General features: G+C 45.3%; 1 protein-coding gene across 2 annotated transcripts in view; it reads left to right on the forward strand.

Moving 5' to 3' along the window:
- The window catches only part of NALCN (sodium leak channel, non-selective), a 3,431,684-nt gene that overhangs the window by 842,162 nt on the left and 2,567,298 nt on the right, over positions 1-22,224 (forward strand). For both annotated transcript variants that reach the window (XM_069637002.1, XM_069637001.1), the window contains one exon: positions 17,758-17,909. In XM_069637002.1, the coding sequence (XP_069493103.1) occupies positions 17,758-17,909 (152 nt within the window). The remainder of the gene's footprint in view (positions 1-17,757; positions 17,910-22,224) is intronic.

Genomic DNA, 22,224 nt, shown 5'->3' on the forward strand with positions numbered 1-22,224 from the left:
GGTGGAGGCTCCTCCTGCTGAACTTCGTCTGCGGTCTCGCTGCTGTCTCTGTCTCTCTCTCGTACTCGAGTCGTCTCTGGGATGATCTGATCATGGTGGAGAGAGAGGCCCGCGAACGCCCAATTTATTCTCTAGGTAGTTGCCGCGGCCCGCCGCCCGGCGACACAGAGTCTGGGACAGCGCCGCAGCCTGAGCCACATCCATATTCCAGAGAGTCCCCGGCCCAGCCCCGCCCAGGCACAACAGTTGTTTCAACTTTGCACAAAGGGCAACACCTTCTCCTGAAAAGTTGAAAGCAACTTGTTGGGCCCGGGCGGGCGTGGAGGAGGCCGGCGCCAGACTGTGTGCTGTGCCCCCTGGGGGCCTGGGCCCAAGTCCAGCCCCCCGGCCCAGCCCTGGCGGCAGGAGGAGGCCGCAGGCGGCGCAGGCCTGCTAATTTCATTAGCAGAGCGACGACGGCGAGCCGGGGGGCGGCCCCCCAGGCCCACAAGGCGAGGGAGTGAGCACTAGTGACAGTGAGCACCATCTACGTCCATGCCATGGCTGCACGGTGCATCTGCATGATGCATAAATTATAATGCACGATGGCATCATGCAAATTTGCTAATTAATGTGCTGCTTCCTCCTGCTTTATCAAATCATCAAAGCAAGGTAACAACAACGTGTGTGTTGTTACCTTGCTTTGATGCGTGACAGCCAGCCTGACCCCTGCCCGCCCCCCCCCCTGCTGCAGTCGGTGGGTCAGTTTCCTGCGCCTGAAGTGCGAGTGCGAGCGAGGCAGCAGCAGCCAGCCTGGCCGGCCCTGCTGAGTCGATGCAAAGTTAACATGTAAAAAAAAAAACACGGCCCGGGCCCGGCAGCGCTGGCACACTCTCACGCAAGCAGCGCAGCGCCCATGGCACCTGTCTGCCACTGCTAGCCACTGCCAGTGCCGTGCAACAAACAGTAAATTTAAAAAAAAAAACAGTAAATTTAAAAAAAAAAACGGCCCAGGGGGTGGCTTCACGAAAAACCGGCCCCCAGTTCTCAAAGTACACCGGCCAGTGGCCGATCGGCCGATGCGGCCAGTCCAACCCTGCCTTTTCGGCATTATTAGCGCCTCTGGTCCATTGGGTCCAATGGACCCATGGGGAATGGGGAATTACAGCTATGTTGCTACTCGCGATCCAGCGTAAATTGTGCCAGACCGAGCAGCAGTGTTGCACAGTTTTTCTAAACATGGTGCAAGCATGTGGATTTTGTCCTTAATTATTCATACTGGGCACAAGGTAATCAAAGCTTGGTTGATGCATTCATTGTGCTGACCAATCGTATGATGTCTGTCTCTTTCATGGGTAGGAACTCCTTCATGGAAAGAAGACTCAGGGGCTGATTCTGAGCTCATGTAAAAATCAGAAAAGCAGCATTTTGTGATTGAACAACACTTTCTGTTTGCTATGTATTACGGGCCTATGCTAATTTAGATACAGACCATGGCACAAATAAGAAAAGTGGTGTTCATGTGGAATGACACTTTTCCTATTTGATATGGAGCTCAGAACTAGCCGCTGAGTCTCTTGCTACTAAGAGCCTCTTCTGGAGGGTCATTAGTGTCACTCCAGTTTCTTTGGCATTTCATGATATTTTCTCTGAAAACATGGAGAGGTTGTCTATGGATTTTTGCATGCGTATTACCACATTTTTCTTTTGCCCACAGTTAGAGATGTTTGTTGTTGATTGTAAAGATGCCCCTTGTTTTGCGGGTCAAGGGTTCTGTCATTGTAGTGTCTATTTCTGGCTCCGTTGATAAATAGTATGTATGCTCTTGCCTTTCAAAGGCAGATTATCGCGTCCTCCTGAAAATGTGTGGCACTCCATTTTCTCTGTAGATTACTCTCTTCTTTCTTGATTATAGCTAATTCTAGTTTACATCATGTGTTTCCATGCTGGGTTTCTATCCTGTTATTGGGGTTATTTTTTGGACGGCCCTCTTAAGCTCTGCTTGGTTCACTTTGAGTATTTCTTCCGGCCACCCAAAGTTGAGGAGGGGTATGAGGAGGCTAATGCAAAATGCTGCTTGCTATTACTCTGAGAGGTCACCGGAAGGTGTTTTGGGGGTTCCTATTAGGCTCAGACTGGCTTATAGGGCAAAAGGCCCATGGCTGAACCAAAAACACAAAATGCTGATGTGGGGAAGTTTTTTTGGTCGAAGTGGGCCACTTTTTTGGCCATTGTGGCCAGTTTGATGAGCTACTTGACTACGCAGCTAGTAGTTTTGACCAGTGTTACTGAATAAATACTCTTTAACATGCACAATTTACATCACATTTGATCAAGAACCTCCACCTTGGGTACTACTCAAACAGTGTCACAAAAGGAATGAATTGTCATTTGCAACTGTGGGACACTTTTTCATTGGTGCCCGAGACAATTTTATGGCCCAGTCCGACCCTGGTTCCTACACTCTTGGAAGTTACTAGTTAAAGGCAGACTGATCTCACCCTTGATTAGGTGGTGGCTCACCCAGTATTGTTCACTGGTTTTTGTGGAAGTGCTCTCAAGATACCAGCTGAACAGTACATCAAATGCATGTCCTCTCCAGCGAGTAGGGCTAAACATAGTTTGAGTGAAGCCTACTACCTTCCTGTCATTGAGGATCTCTTGAGCACTTTTATATGTGGCGTCTTCTATAGTGGTAGATGGATTTAAGAGGGGATAGATGAGTAGATGGGAGACCAAAGAAAAGAGAGGAGCAGTAGAATAGTCTAGAGAAGATGAGGGAGGAAATGAGGAGTTTAGTAGCATGGGAGGAAAGAAAGGGAAGGACTTTACGGATGTTATAGAGGTGGAAGCGGCAAGAGCGGGCAGTGAGGGAGATGTGGAGGGAGAGGTTGAAGTAGATGTGAAGGCCAAGATTGCGGCTGTGGGGAAAAATGGGGAGTTGGGAAGAGGAAAAGAGAATGTGAGGAGGAGGGGAGGGGGCGGGGGAGAGATGCAACTTTTGGATTAGGTCTGCATTTCTTTGCTATATGATTGAAGGCTGAGTATTCTTTCGTTGTTATCTTTTAACATGTACAGTTTTCTAGATAGAATATTACCTCTCCTTACATACCCTGCATTTCCTGCTTTTATGCAGATTTGGAAGGATAATGTGTAGACGTGCTGTGTAGTTATTAGAAAATCACGTTTCTGTGATCCCCAGAAGCTTTTTGTTGTTGAAAATACGAGGTGGTCAGGCGGCCTTTTGAGGGTATACGTATGGACATTGTGGGTCTTTCGATCTGCAAACCTCCTCAGGAAAGCTGTATATCTTGGTTGTGCGTGATCATGGCACACGGTATCCTGAGGCTTTCCCCCTGAAGAGTATTTAAGAGGCAGATTCATCATGTGTATCAAAGGACGGCTCCCACAGAGGCGGCTCCAGAACGTGTCAGCAGCTGCCCGCAGGGGAAGCCATTGGCCAGCCATCAACCAGCAACAACTAGGACCAGTACGGTAAGAGTGGCCAGGGTTGGGAGTAGAGCAATTACTCTACCCTGGAATCCTAGCCGCTTAAGCACACTTATCTAAAACACTGTGATTATTTTCCACTGCCTCCCTCCCTCCCTCCCACACTCTCAAATCTAACTGTGCTTAGCACTGTACTCAACTATTCAATTGACCCTCAAATCTAGCTGTGTCTAGCATTGCACTCAATTGTTCTATTAGACGTAGGCCTCTGTCCCACTATACAGGACTCTCAAATCTAGCTGTGTCTAGCATTGCACTCAACTGTTCAATTGACCCTCAAATCTAGCTGTCTCTTGCATTTCATTCAATTGTTCTATTAGGCGTAGGCCTCTCTCCCACTATACAGAACTCTCTAATCTAGCTGTGTTTAGTATTGTACTCAACTGTTTTATCAGGAGCAGGCCTCTCTCCCACTATGAGGAACTCTCAAGTCTAGTAGTGTTAAGGATTGTACTCAAATTGTTCTGTTAGGTGTGGGCCTCTCTCACACTGACAGGCAGATTTGTGGATGCTGGCATGTGCCACACTTGGACAGAACTGTGAATGTTAGCCATACAGGATCCCCGAAATCTAGACATTCAGCCATACTGTGAAGATTAGCTGCAAAACATATAACCCACTAACCAAAAAAGCTAAAACTTTCTGCATACGAATTGCATTGTTAGGTGTAGGCCTCTCTCCCACTATACAGGATTCTGAATCTAGCTGTGTTTAGTACCTTACACAACTTACATTGATAGGTCGCTGTATTTACTCTTGTACACGAATTGCATTGTTAGGTGTAGGCCTCTCTCCAACTATACAGGATTCTCAAATCTAGCTGTGTTTATTCCCGTACACAACTTACTTTGTTAGGTTGCTGTGTTTAGTCTTGTACACAAATTGCATTGTTAGGTGTAGGCCTCTCTCCCACTATACAGGATTCTCAAATCTAGCTGTGTTTATTCCCGTAAACAACTTACTTTGTTAGGTTGCTGTGTTTAGTCTTGTACACAAATTGCATTGTTAGGTGTAGGCCTCTCTCCCACTATACAGGATTCTCAAATCTAGCTGGGTTTAGTCCTGGACACAACTTGGGTTTTTTACGTCTCTGTATTTAGTCTAGCCGATGGACTCTCAATTCTAGACCCAGACAAACAAGCAATTCCCACAGCCTACAGTATGTATTGCTCACACCACTAGCGTGGCCACAGGCCACAGGCACGGCCAAACATCCATGCACAATAGAACACGTCTACGGCTAAGCACATCCAGCCTAGTTCACACATAGCCGTCCAGACTGAAACACCTGACATACAACAACATCTCTGCCACTAGCATAAAGTGACCACCACCCGGAATAGCTGGCCTCACATAAACTCCCAACAACAGCAATCTATATCTAACCTCAAGAGCACCCACCCACGTGTCTGACTGCTACTGGGCTGCTTAGTCGAGCCTTGCCAGCCACCCAAGTCTTAGAATGGCAAACATGCACACACACACATCTAAGATAATCCTCTAGAATCTCTTACCACATCGACTACGGTCACCAAGGGTGGTCAACAAAGGAAAAAGCACATTGAGGCCACACAAGTGGGGAAACAGCACTATATAAATAACAAAATACAATACAATACAATACAATACAATGGGGGTCATTACGAGATAGGTGGTAAGGGATTACTGGCACCGGTAAGGACACCGGTGCCGGTAATCCCTTACCACCCTATTCCGAGGTCCCTTGGCGGGTCCCTTCCATAACGCCTGGTTTTACCAGGCGTTATGGAAGGGACCCGTTAAGGGACTTCAGAGCTAATAACGGTACCGCAAATTGCGGTACCGTTATTAGCTCCATCCCCATTCCCATTGAGCCCTATGGGGGCTCGAATGGGAATGGGGAATGGTTCCCGGAATGGGGATTTACCGGGTCCTCCAAGGTTGGAATGACCCGGTAAGTCCCTATTTCGGGAACCCGGACCCGGAATGCGGTAGGGGGGTAGCCATGGTGCTAGTAGCACCATGGCTACCTCCAACCTCGTAATGACCCCAATGTCTTGCATGTCATCTGGCTTAAACCCCATTACAGCTGTGATGACTTAGTGATGGCTCTGGTCATGGATGATGAGACAGAGGAAGAGACTGATCCCTTCCCAACTAATTGCATGGGTCGCCCGAGGGACTGCTCTTACTGACTCCCAGGAAGATTGATTGGTGTGTCCATAATATCGACACTGGAGACAGTAAACCGGTGAAGAGTAGGATTCACCATATATCCAACAAGTTCAAATGCACCATCAATGAGGTGATCGAGCTGTCCCGCAGCCCCTGGGCTAGCCCAGTGGTACTGGTCCCCAAAAAGTCCAGTGGCAGGGAAAACCGAGGTCTGATTTTTTGCGTCGATTATCGGAGGCTCAAGTCTGTCATGAAGACAGATGCACACTGCATCCCTTGGACTGACAAACTTGTTGATCAGTTAGGCGCGGCCAAGGTCATGAGTACCTTTGACCTCACAGCAGGGTACTGGCAGGTCGGCAAAGAGAGGTCTGCATTCTCCAACCCGGACGGGCAATATCAGTTCACGGTTATGGCTTTTGGTTTGAAGAATGCCCCTGCCACCTTCCAGAGGATGTTGAACCAGCTGCTTTTGGGGCTGGAAGACTTCCGTGTTGCCTACTTAGACGAGGTGGCGCTATTCAGCAACACATGGGAAGACCATGTATGCCTCCAAGAACATGTGCTTCAAGCCATGCAGAAGTCTGGCTTGACTATCAAGGCCTCCAAGTGCCAGATAGCACAAGGTACTGTGTCTTTCCGGGGTCACCAAATAGGTGGTGGTAAGAATCAGCCTCTCCAGGCCAAAGTCCAGGAGGTCAAGGATTGGGACAGCCCCACCGCCCAGACTGAATTGAGGCTCTTCATCTGCCTCACAGGTTAGTATCAGCCTTTTATTAAGTGGTGTGGGACCATTGCTGACTTTTCCATCTCTCCCAATCTTCGCACGGAACCAAAAGGTTTCGTTCGGTGCAGCTGAACCACCAAGAACTGTAAAGAAGGTACTAATGACTTCCCCTCTTCTTCCATTTTTGGGCCCTAGAGACGGGTTAGGTCACTTTGAAACCTTTATGCTCGAAAGTACATATCCTTTTTCAAGAACATTCTTGCTTTTGCTTGCCTTTCACCCCTGATTCATTACCAGGAGTGCTACATCTACTATCTTGGCTTAGTCTGTGTTCTTTCCTCAGAGGTGGGTTTTGTGTAGTGTTTTTCTAATTAGTTAATATTGTACACAGTATGTTTAATTAAAGGGTATATATTTTTGTAGAACCTTGATTGGATAATCCTTCATGTTGGACTGTTATACTTCCCTGTTTGGGTTGCTAGTGGACCACATTTGCACCCCTCTTAAGAGTATAGCCTTCCCTCGGCACACGTTACTACAAAACGCAAAGGAGGTATATCTCTTGACTGTGCCTGTTTTGCCTTTATGATCGTGTTGGCTCTTGGGTTGTATAAGTGTGAGGGCTGAGTTCGCGATTTAGCCACTGCTCATCCTTGGAATCCTGCAGGGCAGGCAGAAGTCAATTTGTCACAGCTAATTCCACTAATTCCAGTTGCCTCTGGCAGACAGTAATAACACATATTTATCATCCTTTCTGGAACACAGAGTGAGCTGCAGCCAATTAGGTTACTCGTAACGCAGGGATTGACTGCTGTCCCTAACCTGCAACTCGGTGGATTCGTTTGGCTGTGAGCATGAACCTCGTTCTTTATATACATTATTACCTTTGCCTTGCAGTAAGTCACTCTGTCCCCTGCCTGATTTTCTAGTTCCCTCGCACAATGTTTCTTTCTACTGTGCACCTTGCCGGTTTGGTCACATATGCTATGCATACATTATGCTTGTTTTGCTTATGCAACCTCTTTGCTGGGTTTTCCTAGTCCCTGCTACACCACTCCATAATTCTTTTGATCAGCTTCCAATCAAAGGGGGGCTTTTCCTCTGTCTGTTTGTTTTGCTTATGCAACCTCTTTGCTGAGTTTTCCTAGTCCCTGCTACACCACTCCATAATTCTTTTGATCAGCTTCCAATCAAAGGGGGCAATTTCCTCTGTCTGTTTGCATCTGTGGGTGTATTTCTTTTGTGTGGACATTTTTTTTCTTTTCTTTCTTATAATGTTTTTCCTGTATGGGTGGCAGAAATATTCCGACTGTTCCACAATCTTTGCAAACGATAAACGTGATACCTGCCCTGGTAGAAGGATGTTGGTAACTTTAGCACATGCAATTGGGAGTACTAATGGGGGTTAATGGCCCTTGACCATCATTGAAGGCATCCTGCTTTGCTCAAGACCATTGACTAGGGTTCTGGGCAATTAAGCCTCATTAGTGACTAGGGCGAGGTATAGGAATACTAGGAGATAGTCAGGATCAAGGTGTTCTGTGAAATATTCACCAGTTTGGCCATGGAGCCTGCTGTCTCTCAGGAGTTCAGCTGCCCTGCTGGGTACCTGCCACCACTGTCCCCACTACATTCCCTCACTCCGACTCCAACCTGTGACCCACTGTTGTCACTCGCACCCGCATGCTTCATTGTACGCACACCTCCGCCATAATCGCCACTCACATACTCTGTTTTAATTTCCATGCGAGTTCTGTGGGATTGAACACAAAACTAGCTTCTGCAAACAGCAGACCAGGTGCTAAGTACCTGTTTAATACAACAAAGGGAACCTTACCTTTTACATCTGCGCACCAATGGCACTCTGGATAAGTCTGTTGTCTATGTTGATGAGCATGATGTCATCCGTACAGAAAAAGGACTTAGAGGGATAAGTATTAGCGCCCACTACTGCTTTGCTCGGGTGTTAATGGGGCTGCGCTTGGGAAGAGGCCGTGATGTGGGATACTTCCAAGGTGCCCCAATCAGAGCCACCAATGCTAAACTCGTAAGCAACTTAAAATATAAAATAACACGTCACTTCTAAAAATATAAGAAGCAAAATAAAACACTCAATGTATAGATAGTGACACTGAACACGTGCATAAACAAGCTAACCACTTTATTATGAGTAATCCAGATATATTCCTCAGATTACCCTATGTGGTAAACTGATTCTCTCCTCGCTATTAGGCCGTACACTGCAAGAAGTATATCAGAAAAACGGCATGTAAAGTTGTGCTATCCTAAATATTCATTTCTTTTGTATGGGAGTGGAAAGGGATACGGTATATTACCACTTATGTTACCGTTCTGATAAGTGCGACGCCAACTTCTAGCAGGAGAATTGATGAAACAAGAGATTTGAGTAGCTGAAAGAAGGAGATTTACGGAGGGACAGGCAGTGATAGACCTTACACCCTTCCGCCTAAAGGCGTCCATTTTACATCCTGAATCTCCCTTTGCACCTCTTCCTCCAGCTCCTTACCTGCATTATGTGATCCTGCTGCTGCTGCTTTAAGTGTGAAAAGAGGACTTCTTTTCTGTTTCCTGTTTGTATCGGTTTCCTGCTAAAGTTTAAGCACTGTCCCGAGGGAGTCCATTCACTCGACCATCCGTATCTAAGGGCAAACAGAGCTAAGGGCTCCCACAATTATCTTTTCTTTATTTACATCCTTTCCACCTGTTAGCCCCTGTTTGCCACTTGGTGCCAAAAACATGACACACAAAAAGCTCACAAACAACATACAAATCAAACTCCAACACAACACTCCACTGAAACAACTGATGAAATACACCTGCATTCTGCTCATCTGCTACTCTACACCTACACACACATGAAATCATAATTAGTACACACTCTCCAGACATAGGGCCTGATCACGACTTTGGCGGTAACCCTTAAATCCGGCGGTAGCGCTATTACCGCCGGATTTAAGGGTCCGCCAAATCAGGACTTCGGCGGATTTCGCCCCAGCTCTGAGCTGGCGGTAAGAGCACAAAAATTCCCCAATGGGCTCAATGGGCAATGGGGATTAACATTACCGCTGAACTCGTGATCCGGCGGTAGGGCTAATACAGCCGGTGGTAACACCACCGGCATTACCGCCAAAGTTGTGATCAGGCCCATACTCTTTTCTTACAGAAAAAGGGCTCATACTCCCCACACACCAATCATCACTGACATGATTCCCCCACGCTATCTCATCCACCAAATAGACCAGCCTCACAAACAATGTATTGGAATTGCCATCATTTAGAAAAACAGAGTCGCGCTTGTAAACTCCAGACACCCTACACACTTCATTTGAATTTCTCTCTCTCACTTGCACCCCTCCATCACACCCACACCCCACCTTTATCCACCTCGGGTACCGCCTGCCAAGACACAATCCAAACTTCCACAGTGACTGCGCTGACTTCACTACTAACAACCCCAGCTTCCCTTACACCAACATCTACCCCGGCGACTTCAACCATGGTAGTTCCCATGCAGGCAGAACTCCCTTACTAAACAGTAACCTCATTTCACTCACCTCCTAAGATGCCACACAACTCATCACCTGCCCCACACGCAGCATCAACACATTATTGTCAAATCAAGTAAGCAGCAGTCTGGCCAAACTGTCTGAAGTGCAAACCAAAAATGTACATGGGGAGAAGAAGTGGCTTCAACTGTAGATTTTATATTTCTCTGATTTTACTATTTATTTGTCGCACCATCCGCATTGTCTTTGTCAACTTCTTAACACTATCCTTCTCCCCGACTCCAGAGACCCCTCCCTATCATCATCAATATCCTCCTCAAATTTTGCTGTTTTTTTTAAATGTTAAGGTTTTGGCCCATGTTTTGGTCGTTCACTCCTCTTTTCTTTCTTCGTCTTCACCATCCTTTTATCATTCCACCTGTGACCGTCCTTCTCTCTCCTCCTTCATCCTTTTAACTGACTTAGACACTGTTGGTCTTCTTTCACATGCCAACCCAAGTGCCTCCACTCCTGAGCCCCTAACCCCTCTCTTATTCCCTCCATCTATCCCCATCTCATTCCGAACCTTACTTGTCTAATGAACATCTCCCTTTCTATAGCCTCTTTTCCATCCTCTTTCAAACATGCCACTATTATTCCCATACAATCTTAATCCTACCATTCTGGAAGTCTGACCTATTTCTCTCCTTCCTTTTCTCTCTAAACTCCTAGAGAATGCTGTCTATTTAGAGGTTTCTCCAAGCTCAGCTTTACATTTACTTCTGCCTTTTCTCCATTCTGGTTTCCGTCCTGCGCACTTTACCAAAACTGCTCATCTGTACCTCGTACCTCACTAACTCTCTTCTCTGTGCACGTCGCTCTAAGCAGCCTTCTATACTCATCTTTCTGGATATATCTGTGCCTTTCCACACTGTTAATCACTCTTTCCTTCTGTCTACACTGTCCTCCCATGAGTTCACTGGCTCAGTCCTTAAATGGTTTAATTTGTATCTGTCAGGCCACTCCTACTCAGTCTCCTGGTCTCCTTCTACTTCGTGTTCTGTCTACACAATTGAGTCCCTCAAGGCTTAGTCCTGTGCCCCCTTCTTTTTTCTCTTTATAATATCCAGCTATCTGATCTCTTCTTTCAATCTATCCTGCCACTTCTCTGTTGAAGACACCCAAACCATCTATTCCTTCTCATCATTCTCCATCTACGGTATCTAGCTGCCTCTCTGCTATCCAATCATGGGTAACATCCCACTCTCTGTATCTCAACTCTACTAGAACTCAGTCACTCTTTTGTCCCACTAGCACTCGTCCACCCCTCTACCTCCATCCTCTTTGCTTTTCCTTCCTACCACCCTTGCCTTTTCTTCTTCCGCAAAAAATCGAGGTGTCATGTTTGAGCCCTCTCTCTCCCTTTCTTCCCACATATCTAAAATCGCCAGGATGGGTTGTTATCATCTTTATAATCTCTGTCCCACTTGACCCATTTCAATCTTTCTCTGCTAGTAAACTTGCTATTATTTCACACATTTTTTCTCGGATTGACTATTGTTCTAATTTGTGATGGCCTTCCTAGCTCCCATCTCATGCTGCTTCGTGCTATCTATAATGCTGCTATTTGACTTCTTGTGGACTCGTCCAGGCACATCTATCACCTCTTCTCCCATCATTGTTCCTCTGTCTCTTATTTCACTTTCTTGTTATTGTGGTTAAGTGTTTTCATGGTCCCTCTCGTCCCCATCTTTCCTCTCTTATCTCATCATACACCCTACCCCGCACATTATGCTCAACATCCCAATTCATCCTTGCTGCTCCCTCTTCTCCGTGTGCCTCTTCACGTTTCTACTCCTTCTCACTCCTTGCACCTAAACTCTGGAACTCTTGCCCTGCAACTATCCACTCTACTACTTCGTAGCATTTCTTCTGCACTTGCATCAAAGACCATCTTCTCCAATAATATTTAACTGATGCAGCATCATTTTTCTTTTCATTCTACCATATCAATTGTATCATTATGGACTGTTTTGTACTGTTATATCTAAAATGTACAGTGCTTTGGTGAAAACACTTTATAAGCTCAAATAAATGCAAATACAAATACAAACATCTATCACACCAAATATCATCTTTCTGTTCATACTAAACGCCAGTTCTCAGCATGGTGTGGGTGTGGTTGACCGAATTTATTTTGATTGCGGAAAAATTACCGCAATTTATCTGCCCAGGTCCCAATTTAAATAAACATTCATTTGAAATAAAAAAAACAAATGTTGTCCCCGCCTCCAATTTTAAGGAAGTGGGGGACACCCCTGCACCCCCAAATTGCAAAATATCAAACATGGGGAGCAGGGGACACCTCCGCAACCCCCACTCTCCACAATATATGCAACCAAATTGCCCCGAAGGCCAAATCACCCATGCAAAATTCAATCAAATGTATTCATTAGGTCAATTGTTTTAGGTCAAATAGGCTAATATCCTGAGCATCACGTGATACTCACTGTACGCTCACCATCATGGCCAGGCAAGGCCCAGTTATTTGTTAATCACCACATGTCAGGCATTCATTAAAGGTTGAACACTTTCAGTAGCACACCCGTCCTATGTGCCACTTCCAGTTGCCCTATTGCTCCCAGTAGGCAGGAAGAGGATTGATGCCACGAGCAGCACCAATAACCCACCGCCCTGTGCCACTTTAACTACAGATCCAACATCTTCCAACTGACAGTCTGAGGGTGCCACTCCTTTGTCACTTGTTAGCTTCACCTCGCCGAGCTTCATGGGATAGTTTGGGAGCTCTGCATGAATGCGCTTCCACAGTGCGAGTCATTGTGTGTTGCAGTAGTAGTGAGGACCGCACCAAGATCATAGCCAGATCAGACCTGTGGCATGACGTCGCTGGACACTGCTTGCTGAACGGCAGGCAAATGGGCACCCCACACACAGGAGGCAATGCCTGTGCAGCACCTCTATTGAGCCCCATGGAGCCCATCCATCCTCCCTCTACCCCAAATGCTGTCTATGTATGTTTCTCCCTTTGTGTGTGTCGGCGCTGTGAATTGGCATGGATGTCATTTAGCAATACCAAGAGGTGTCAGTTGCAATACCAATGCTCTAATTCTCAAGCTACATGGACTGAATTTGAACCCATGTGATTCAGCCATTGTTGTTTGCAAACGTGATATGGCTTTAACAATTTCGAGCTTTGGTAGGATTTGTATGTCCATATGATCAATCACTGTTAGTTAATAAGCTGCAGCATTGGGTTTTCAGAGATTATTTAAAAAATGTGTAAATAACCACTTTTGGGGTTTGAGGTCATGTGATGTCTCTCTGTATAATAATTTGGAGGGTTTGATGGGTGTGCAATCAAAAAGTCGAAAACATTATGTCGAAAGATGTCGAGAAAAAATGTCGAGAAAAAAAAAGTCGAAAAAAAAATCGAATGTTTTCTTTTTTAATTGTATCTTTATTTTGGGTTCTGGGAGTAAAAAAAAAGGTTAAAACACAAACAAAATTAAAAAAGGTGGGTTGGGGGAACCCCCCATTTCGAAAACAAAAATCAATTAAAAAAAAATTGGTACTTCTTTTTTTTTCGACTTTTATTTCGACATTATGACTTTCGACATATATGTCATTCGATTTTATTACTATAAACCGTTTGATGGACTTGTATTTCGCTTCCACTACCCATATGTTTGTAGGAAGTAACAAATATGATGAGTGGTGTGGAGTTGTCCTAGACTCGCTTAGCCTCTGCTGCACTCCAGAAATCGAAAGCCCCCCACTCTCTCTATTTGTTAATTGCAATGAGGCTGGCATTTTAACGTTCACAGGTTCCTGTGTATCCCTCGTGGTCATTATGGCCACAATACTTCTCTTCGTGTTTTCTACATTTTTGTTCTTAGGTCAGATGGGACATTTGAGTTCAAAGAATCTATGTAGGACCCCACCCTCCCTTCCTTGCTGTTTTAGGGGACAAGGTCCAGGGTGATGGGGATTCCTGAGCAATGCCTTGAATGCCCTAGTGAATTCTCCACGTTTACCTTCCATAATGTTGCATACAAAATACGCAGCTGCCCTTTTGAAGCTTCCCGAAGACATCAAAGCAATTTCACTGCAGGGCTGAGGAAGAGCTCAAGTCTTCTACAGTCCAACCTTGACAGTAGGTTTCCATTATAGCGCCTTACGATCTAAGAAACCAGCCCTTCACCTGCTTCTGGGAATACCATTCTGAAGGAGATATGTGAGCACTTTCCTCGGAAGAACACCTTGGCGGCAATGCCTAAGAGGCATATAATGTTGTATGTCTACTAGCATCTGATGAGGAACCCCAAATGAATCTAGCCTGAGGATTGACCTTTGAATATTGGATTGATATTCTGAGCCAGCGGCCAAGCAGCAGTTGTCCATAAAAAATGAAATGGACAACAGACATTGCATCAAGAAAAAGTGCTACATTCAGTACCAAATAACAAACCATAGGGAGCAGTTGTTGCTCACTACTCAGCTTCGGTACCTCTCGAGCTGGCACCGAGCTGGCATGAGTGTCTGTCGCCAGTGGGAGATTGGATGAGTGCGAACTGGATTAAACTGAATGGGGACAAGACTGAAGTGATGGTGGGGGGTTCTCCCTCTTCTCCTGCTTTGTGGACTTCTTCCTTCTGGCCCTCCGTGTTGGGTGTCCTTCCCAACCCAGTGACGGTGGTGAAGAACCTTGGGATTCTTTTGTTATCCACTCTATCGTTGACACCTCAGATTAGCTTGGTATGTAAAACGGGGCATTTTCTTCTCAGAGTGCTGCGTGAAGTGCTCCCCTTTCTATCCGCACACCTACGACCTATGATGGTGGCTTTGTTAATTACCAATTGTAACAGCGATTGTAATTCCCTCTACGTGGCACAGCCTCTGGGAGCTATACATCGCCTCCAACTACTGCAAAACATAGCAGCCAGGGTGGCTACAAACTCTCGTTACGGTGCTCGTATAAGCCCTGTGCTTCGGGCCCTCCATTTGTTCCCGGTTGCCCAGAGGGTTGCGTTTAAGGTCTAGTCTATGTCTCTCCTTTACTCGCGTCAGGATGCCCTCAGGTGAAAGTGCGCGCTCTAAGTGTATAAAACATAACATAAACCTTCAGCAGATATGTGGGTTGGAAGGTCACCAAACACTTTTATATTTAAACATAGATTTGTTCAGCTTGGCACCATCCCATTAAGAACAACGTCTTTGCATTACAAACAGCACTTCATTTGGACGCTGGAACCCTCCGTTGTTTAGCAGCACAGTTTTCTGACCACTGCCTAGTGAGGGAATTCTACACTGAGCGGATGGTTGCAGTACATGCCTAGTGGGTCTACATTCAGGCAAAGGATTTACTTTTTTCTTCATCTTGGTCCAGAAATATAATGACAACAGAAGACGCCTCTAGAGTGTAACCAACCAGCGTTTGTTTTGTTAGGCTACCACACTGGGTCTCCTCTAGCCACTTCTTGATACTTCACCAGTTAAACTTGTTTTGCAAATATTTTCTCACCATTATTGACCAATGATCAGTACTTTGTTTTTGGGCCCTCCTATGGATCATTGCCAAAATATAAAATTATCTTGATTTTACGAAGTCCATCGATGAATCAAAGAAGGGGTGGAAGACCCTCCCTTTTATAGGCAAAAGTCCACAGGTGATTGGACACAAGCAAGCCTACTCTAAGGCATCCAATCCCGGTTCTTGTGACAAGTGGTCTTTGCTTTTTAACATCACACCCCAAGTGCGTTGTGCTAATAGAAGTGAAGGGGACAGGAAGGAAGATACAAAGAGAAACAAGACGGTGCAGCTCTTCCCCACTTGTGTTGAGCTCCTCCTGACTACACCAACTCCACCCATTTCCCATGGCCATAGCATCAAATGCCCTTTGACATGCAAACTATGGTTTGAGCCTACTCCTTTTGTATAGGGTGTACCTTTTAATTTCTTATTTCCAGGACAGCTCCTGCTGAGGGTTTGTCTTGCTGGTTGCAGAAGGTCCTTGCCGAAGAACCAGGTTGTCTGGCCGGCAAAGTCTGGGCACTGTAATAGCACAATCGCTTTTGATGAGAAGAGTCTTTTTAAAATAAGGTGTTTTACCCTCAACATTTGAACATGAGGGATTGCTGTTGATTGATGGCCTCCTCAGTGCTTTGCTTGGCACTGGTGCAGATGCTTCTAAAATTGGTAACCAGTTTATTCTGGCATTGGTATATGCAGTTGACACTGTGATTCCGGCATGACCTCCTCATACACTCAGACAATTTATAACAGCATCTGCCATATTTATGACTTCCCTAGATCTAAAGATTAACGCAGAGAAGTCTGCTTAATGGATATGTTACAAGGGAAGACGAGCCATTGAACACCCCTCTATTTACACCAGTGACAGCAAAACTCGTTGGGTATCTGCATTTGACTATTTGGGAGTGAGGTTTAGTCCTGGGCTCAGCGGCAAGGCTCATTCAATTAAACCAGCTGCTAAAATGAAACCGACCATAGGGGGTCAAGGGTCACCTCATGAAATCCTACAGGGTGCAACCTCTGCGAATGGCTCTCTAGGTGTATAGGTCAAAATCTTTGGCTATTGCAAAGTACGGTTCAACCTTTTGGGGCCTTTCAGACCTTGCATCCCAACAAACTACAGAGAACAATTTCATAAAGGAAATTCTAGGTGTCCCTCGTTTTATGGCCAGCGTTGCGGCCCATTCTGAGTTGAACTTTTGCTTTCTTGAAGATGATCTCTCTTTGGAACCAGTTTTTATATTGGATTTGCATATGGAACAATAGCAGGGCAATTTTAACTTATTTTATTTTTACATTTTTGTTGACTAAACCTTGACATCCTGCTGTCCCATAATTTAGCTTTTTACGTATTTTTCTTTCAAGGGTAAATGCACACAGTCACTTTAGTAATACAGTCCCCATTGAGAAAGCTAATTTAATTGAACTAAACATGGTTTTTAAGCTGTTTGGACAAATACAGAAATAACTCAACCGTCCAAACATAGATATATTATATTGTCTTCTAAATCCTTGCAGAGTTATTTAATGCAAAGTAACTATTTGAAGGACAGGTGCCTAATTACGGTAGCAGGCACCTGGAATGGCTTTCCTTTAAGACCGGTAATAGCTGCTTGGTCCTGGCAGGATCAGAGTAGCTGCCCTCTGTGCCAGTCATCTAGGGAAGTCCTTCTGAACTTTATACCCTTTCACCCGGCCTATGCATTTATTAGGAATAAAACTTTGAGGATAGAACTGAAAGAGTCTGGTCTTTGGCGCCCAGCCCTCTGTTCCTTGCTAACGGTGGAGTTTGCACATACTGCAAGAACACTACTAACATAGCTACGTGTTGCTACCAAAATCAGGCACACTTATATGAATCAGCATGCATTAAAAAAGATATTTTTAATTGTTCTATTTGTAAAAGGTTAGTACCTTTATTTATTTATTTATTTTATTTTATTTATTGAGTATGTATAATGTGCCTATACAGCAAAATGGTGTTTCAAGGCGCATTTAGACACGGGTGTGGGTCTGGGGGTTTACAGGGAAGAAAAAAAGCAATAATAGTTATTTTTTAAAATGTTTCTGGAGTGTTTTTCTTATGAATTGAATAGGCTAAATTTGGTCCAGTGAGAGTTATATGTGTGTGAATCCTCAACTTTTTTGTAATGTTTCCTTTTTAGGTGTTTTAATTATTTATTAGTTTTATGATTGTAATTTTACAGTCTATTTTGATTGCATTTGATTTGCTATTGCCTCAATATGCATGTCGATTTGCAAGATAGTGGGTTGCATTTGTATGTGTATGATTGCTTAATGCTTAAGTTCTATGTTTGTCTTTGCAGAAATGTAACCTGGAATAATTTGGCCATTCCAGACACTCACTGCTCGCCTGATGGGGAAGGATACAAATGCCCAATGGGGTTTGAGTGCAAGGACCTTGAAGAGCTGGGACTCAGCAGACAAGAGCTGGGCTACAGTGGATTTAATGAGATAGGTCTGTCTGACTGGTTGTACACATTGTCTTAACCTATTTTGCTTTTACATGCATTTGAGGTTTCACACATGGTAGTCTGGGTCAGGACCAAACATGTACTGAAGAAGAGCAGATATATAATCATAGCAATGCAGAAATGAAAACTTCTGAACACGTTTTTACATGCTGTGGTACAAGAACCGAATAATGAAAGAGCATGCATGCGGTCATACAAATTGACAGATTGCATGTTTGGTGTAAGTCGTTACATTACGTCAGATATACAGTATGATATCCTCAGCCGGTATCCTATAAAGGAGAAGTTGAGCAAATACATATGCATGCAAGGAAAGATGCATGCAAAGCAGATGAGGGTGTGCGTAAGGGCAACGTTTCCTTGGTATGTAAGTGAGCAGAGGTGTAGTAGGCGACTAGCTTATGGAAAGTAAGGTTCTAGGGATTCAAGTAATACAGGCTGACGAGGGCCAGTGAATTAGCTGAGGAGGTAGGGTGGGAACATATGGGTCATACAGGTGGAGGGGTATAATTAGAAAGAGACACATGTCCTCATATGCCATTGTGTTAAGGGCATCATCCAACTGCATGAAAACCTCAGATGTGGATAGAGTGCTCTGCAGGGGGGAGGTCTTCTTCTTCTTCTTCTTGGGCCCTGAGAGAGCGGGCATGCTACTTCACCCCCTACTGGGCGCTATAACATACTGCATGTCCTACGGGGGACTGGAAGGCACCCACATTATGGAACAAACATTGTCCATGCCAACAGTTTGGGCTTGTGTGTAGGCATGGGAAGTGCACTTAACATGCACTGCCATAGGGATACTAACTGGCCATTGATGGTAGCAGGTGCAAAATGGTGCTATTGTAGTGCCTGGTAAATGCCTAATACTTAATACGCAAGCCAAAACGGAAGACCTGTCAAGACATGCATATTACACCAGTAGCGTGCATACAACTCCAATTAAGTCATTAACTCTCAGAAGACTACTTTGAGAAAACACTGGCAGCACTTTTAGTGCACAGTTTGTGTAAACAGCCATAGGGATTTTCATAGCCATGGGGGAAATAACCAAACAACAGCTACAAGCTTTATGTCCCCACGTATGTGCCATTTCTCGCTTCCTGTATCACAATGTAATAGTTTAGGCTTATAGTTGGCGCTAAAGCAACACTGAGTAGCTCAAAGTAAAAGTGTGTAAAAAGGTTTAAAATCTTTTTAAACCTTTCTTGCGGTGCTGTGAGTGGGTACGGGAGGCGATGGGATACAGTATGAGGGTTCGGGGGTCCTCGTTTGCACCCCCACAAATGCCCAATTCAGTTTCACGTTGTCACCAAACTTTTGAAAAAGGGATCCCTGAAATTTCACAGTGCACTTTTTCGGACAATTGCAGAAATAGATTGAATAATTAGAGCCCTGAGAGAGAGAGGGCAGGCTACTCCATTCCCTACAGGGCCCTATAACATACCCCAATGCCCTATTGGGGCCTGGAAGGCACGCCCACTATGGAACAAGGATTGGCAATGCCACTATTTGGGCTTTGTCTGGGCATGGGAAAGGCACTTACCATGCACTGCCTTACGGGTATTAATTGGCCATTGATGGTAGCAGGTGCGAAATGATGCTAGTACATGGGTATCTAGTAGCAGTGCCTGGCAAATGCCTAATACTTATACGCAAGACAAAATGGTTAGCCTTGCCAATGCTTGCTTTTTAACAGGAATTCAGTGAAGGACATGCAGAGTGTTTATAAATCGAGTGGCTGATGGAAGACCCGGTCAAGACATTTTTATTACACCAGTAGCATGTATACAACTCCAATTAAGTAATTGGGCCTCATTACGACCCAGGCGCTAATGGGTTAACGGCGCTGTAAAAGGCTGCGGTGCCGTTAACCTATTAGCGCCCAATTACGAGGTCCCTTTGCGGGACCCGACCTTAACGGCTGGTTTTACCAGCCGTTAAAGTAGGGTGCCGCAAAGGGACCTTGGTGCTAAGTAAGGTGCCGCAATTTGCAGCACCATACTTAGTGCCTTCCGCATTCCCATTGAGGCCTACAGGGCAAAAATGGGAATGGGGAAGGGCCCATGGTGAATGGGGAATTACCGCCCCGCCAACCTTGGAATGGGGCGGTAATTCCACCATTCACCATGGCGGACCCCGGCATGGGCCATGGTGCTAATAGCACCATGGTTTAGCGCCGGGGTCGTAATGAGGCCCATTAACTCTCAGAAGACTGCTTTGAGAAAACACTAGCAGGCACTTCGAGTGAAAAGTTCGATGGTAAGACTTGAGTTAAGTGAACACAAAGAGTTACCATGAGGAGGTGTTTTTGGCGGGCAGTGGCAGGAACTGAGTGTGAATGGCCAAAGGGATTTCCAAAGTCATGGGGAAAATAACCAAACAACACAAGCTTTGTGTCCCTCCTCATGTGCAATTTCTCCCTTTCTGTACTGTAATGCAATAGTTTTGGCTTACATGTGGAGCGAAAGCACCACCTAATAGCTCTAAGTGAAAATGTGTAAAAAGGTTTACAATCTTTTTACACCTTTCTTGCGGTGCTGGGAGTTGGTACGGGAGGCGATGGGAGACAGTATGAGGGTTCATGGGTGCCCTTTTGCACCTGCACAAATGCCGAATTAAGTTTCATGTCTCACCAAACTTTTGAAAACGTGATCCCTGAAATTTCACAGTTCACTTTTGGGGAAGATTGCAGAAATAGATTCTGGATGTGGGATGAAACATTGTAATAGCATAACATACGAGTCACCTGGGGGAAGTAGAGAACCAGTACTCATCAAAAGGTTTAGAGGTATGCACTCAGAGTTTGCTCGTAAGGAGTGCAGCATATTACAAAGTATAAACAGACAGGGCCCGATTCATGGCATTATTTGCATGTAAAATAGGGTACTTGCACGCCATTCTGCACGCAAATCCCTATTTGTCAAAACATGTGCTGTACTTTTCCTGTAATTGCGTGGAGTTCACGCAGGCTCGGCACGTCTCTGTGAGCCGTCGAGGGCCTTGCATGAGACTCCACGCAGAGCTTGGGTGTGGCTTGTGCAGAAGGCAGGGAAGGTGGCGGAACACCAAAAATGGGGAAGAACATGCTAAAACATGGACGTTCCCAGGGATGGCATGCAAGCAGTCCTTCACACGCCCACAATTGCGTGGCACGAGACGTATTCATTGATCCGATCCGTGCAACCTCTCGGACGAGAAATGGCCATGCAAGTCCTTCATATGAAAAGCCACCCGAAGGCAGGCGTAAGTACACTTGCAAGTATGATTTGCAGTGCGGAGGTGGGGTTGCATGTCGGATTTCAGGGTGCGTGTAATCAACCGTGGGGTTCTGATATAAGTTAGGGGTGGGTGCACATACGCAGTGTAGCAGGGTGAAGGAACAGTTTACGGGTGTTTGCATGCAGATTTTCCCAAGTTTAGACCGAGTTATGATTTTTTCATACGCAGCTAGTCGGATGCCGCAAACAGTTACGGGGGAGCCTGATACAGGGTCTACGAGATGCAGGCCTGCTTGTGGATGACCCCATGTATTATTTTGAGGGTGCATGTATTCGCGCCAGAGGGAGCGTGCAAAGGTAGCTGATCTGGCTGTTTATGCTTTGTGTGTGGGTGTGTCAGGGCGTTCTGACCGCGACTTGCGAATATGGTTACTTTGCACAAATAATTCCATGAATACACGGGGCGTGTATTTTTTATTCTGCCTGCAGGTCTGCACAATGTCCTTCTCAACGCGCGCCCCTTGTGGGATTTCTGCGCACATTTCCATGAATCGTGCCCAAAGGGCATATTGTGTGACTTGCAAGTAGATGATTTTAGTCCACATTCTGTTGTGTAGTTTAATTTATAAAATGTATTGTAATCAATGGAATTTCTTGTTTTCTTTGGCTGGGGACGCAAACCAATGATAGTACACTAAAAGCTTATTTCTGTGGCATTAAACATGTGTGTGTGTGTATTCATGCATACTTGTTCAAACTTGCTTGCCCGCACGATCGCAGAACATTTTTTAACACGATGCTCTCAGTCCATATTGCACATGTATGCATTGCAACGCACATGCATTAAACTTTTCAGTTGTGTCACACTTGCGGCAGAAATATTTAGTGTACATGCACAGTTGCACACGCGCAGCAACACATGCTTTTACCGTAACATTATGTTCACACAGACACACAAATGTATCTTCTCAGCACGCATCAAGAGAATCAGCAAACAAGCGTAGTCCCCGGCGCTTAAACTTCTCTAACTCCACCCAAGTTGACAAGTAGCATTAGGTGTTGTTGATGCGTCATGCTA

Source organism: Ambystoma mexicanum, chromosome 7p (genome assembly GCF_040938575.1).
Source record: "Ambystoma mexicanum isolate Mex_15411 chromosome 7p, UKY_AmexF1_1, whole genome shotgun sequence".
Lineage (NCBI taxonomy): Eukaryota > Metazoa > Chordata > Amphibia > Caudata > Ambystomatidae > Ambystoma > Ambystoma mexicanum.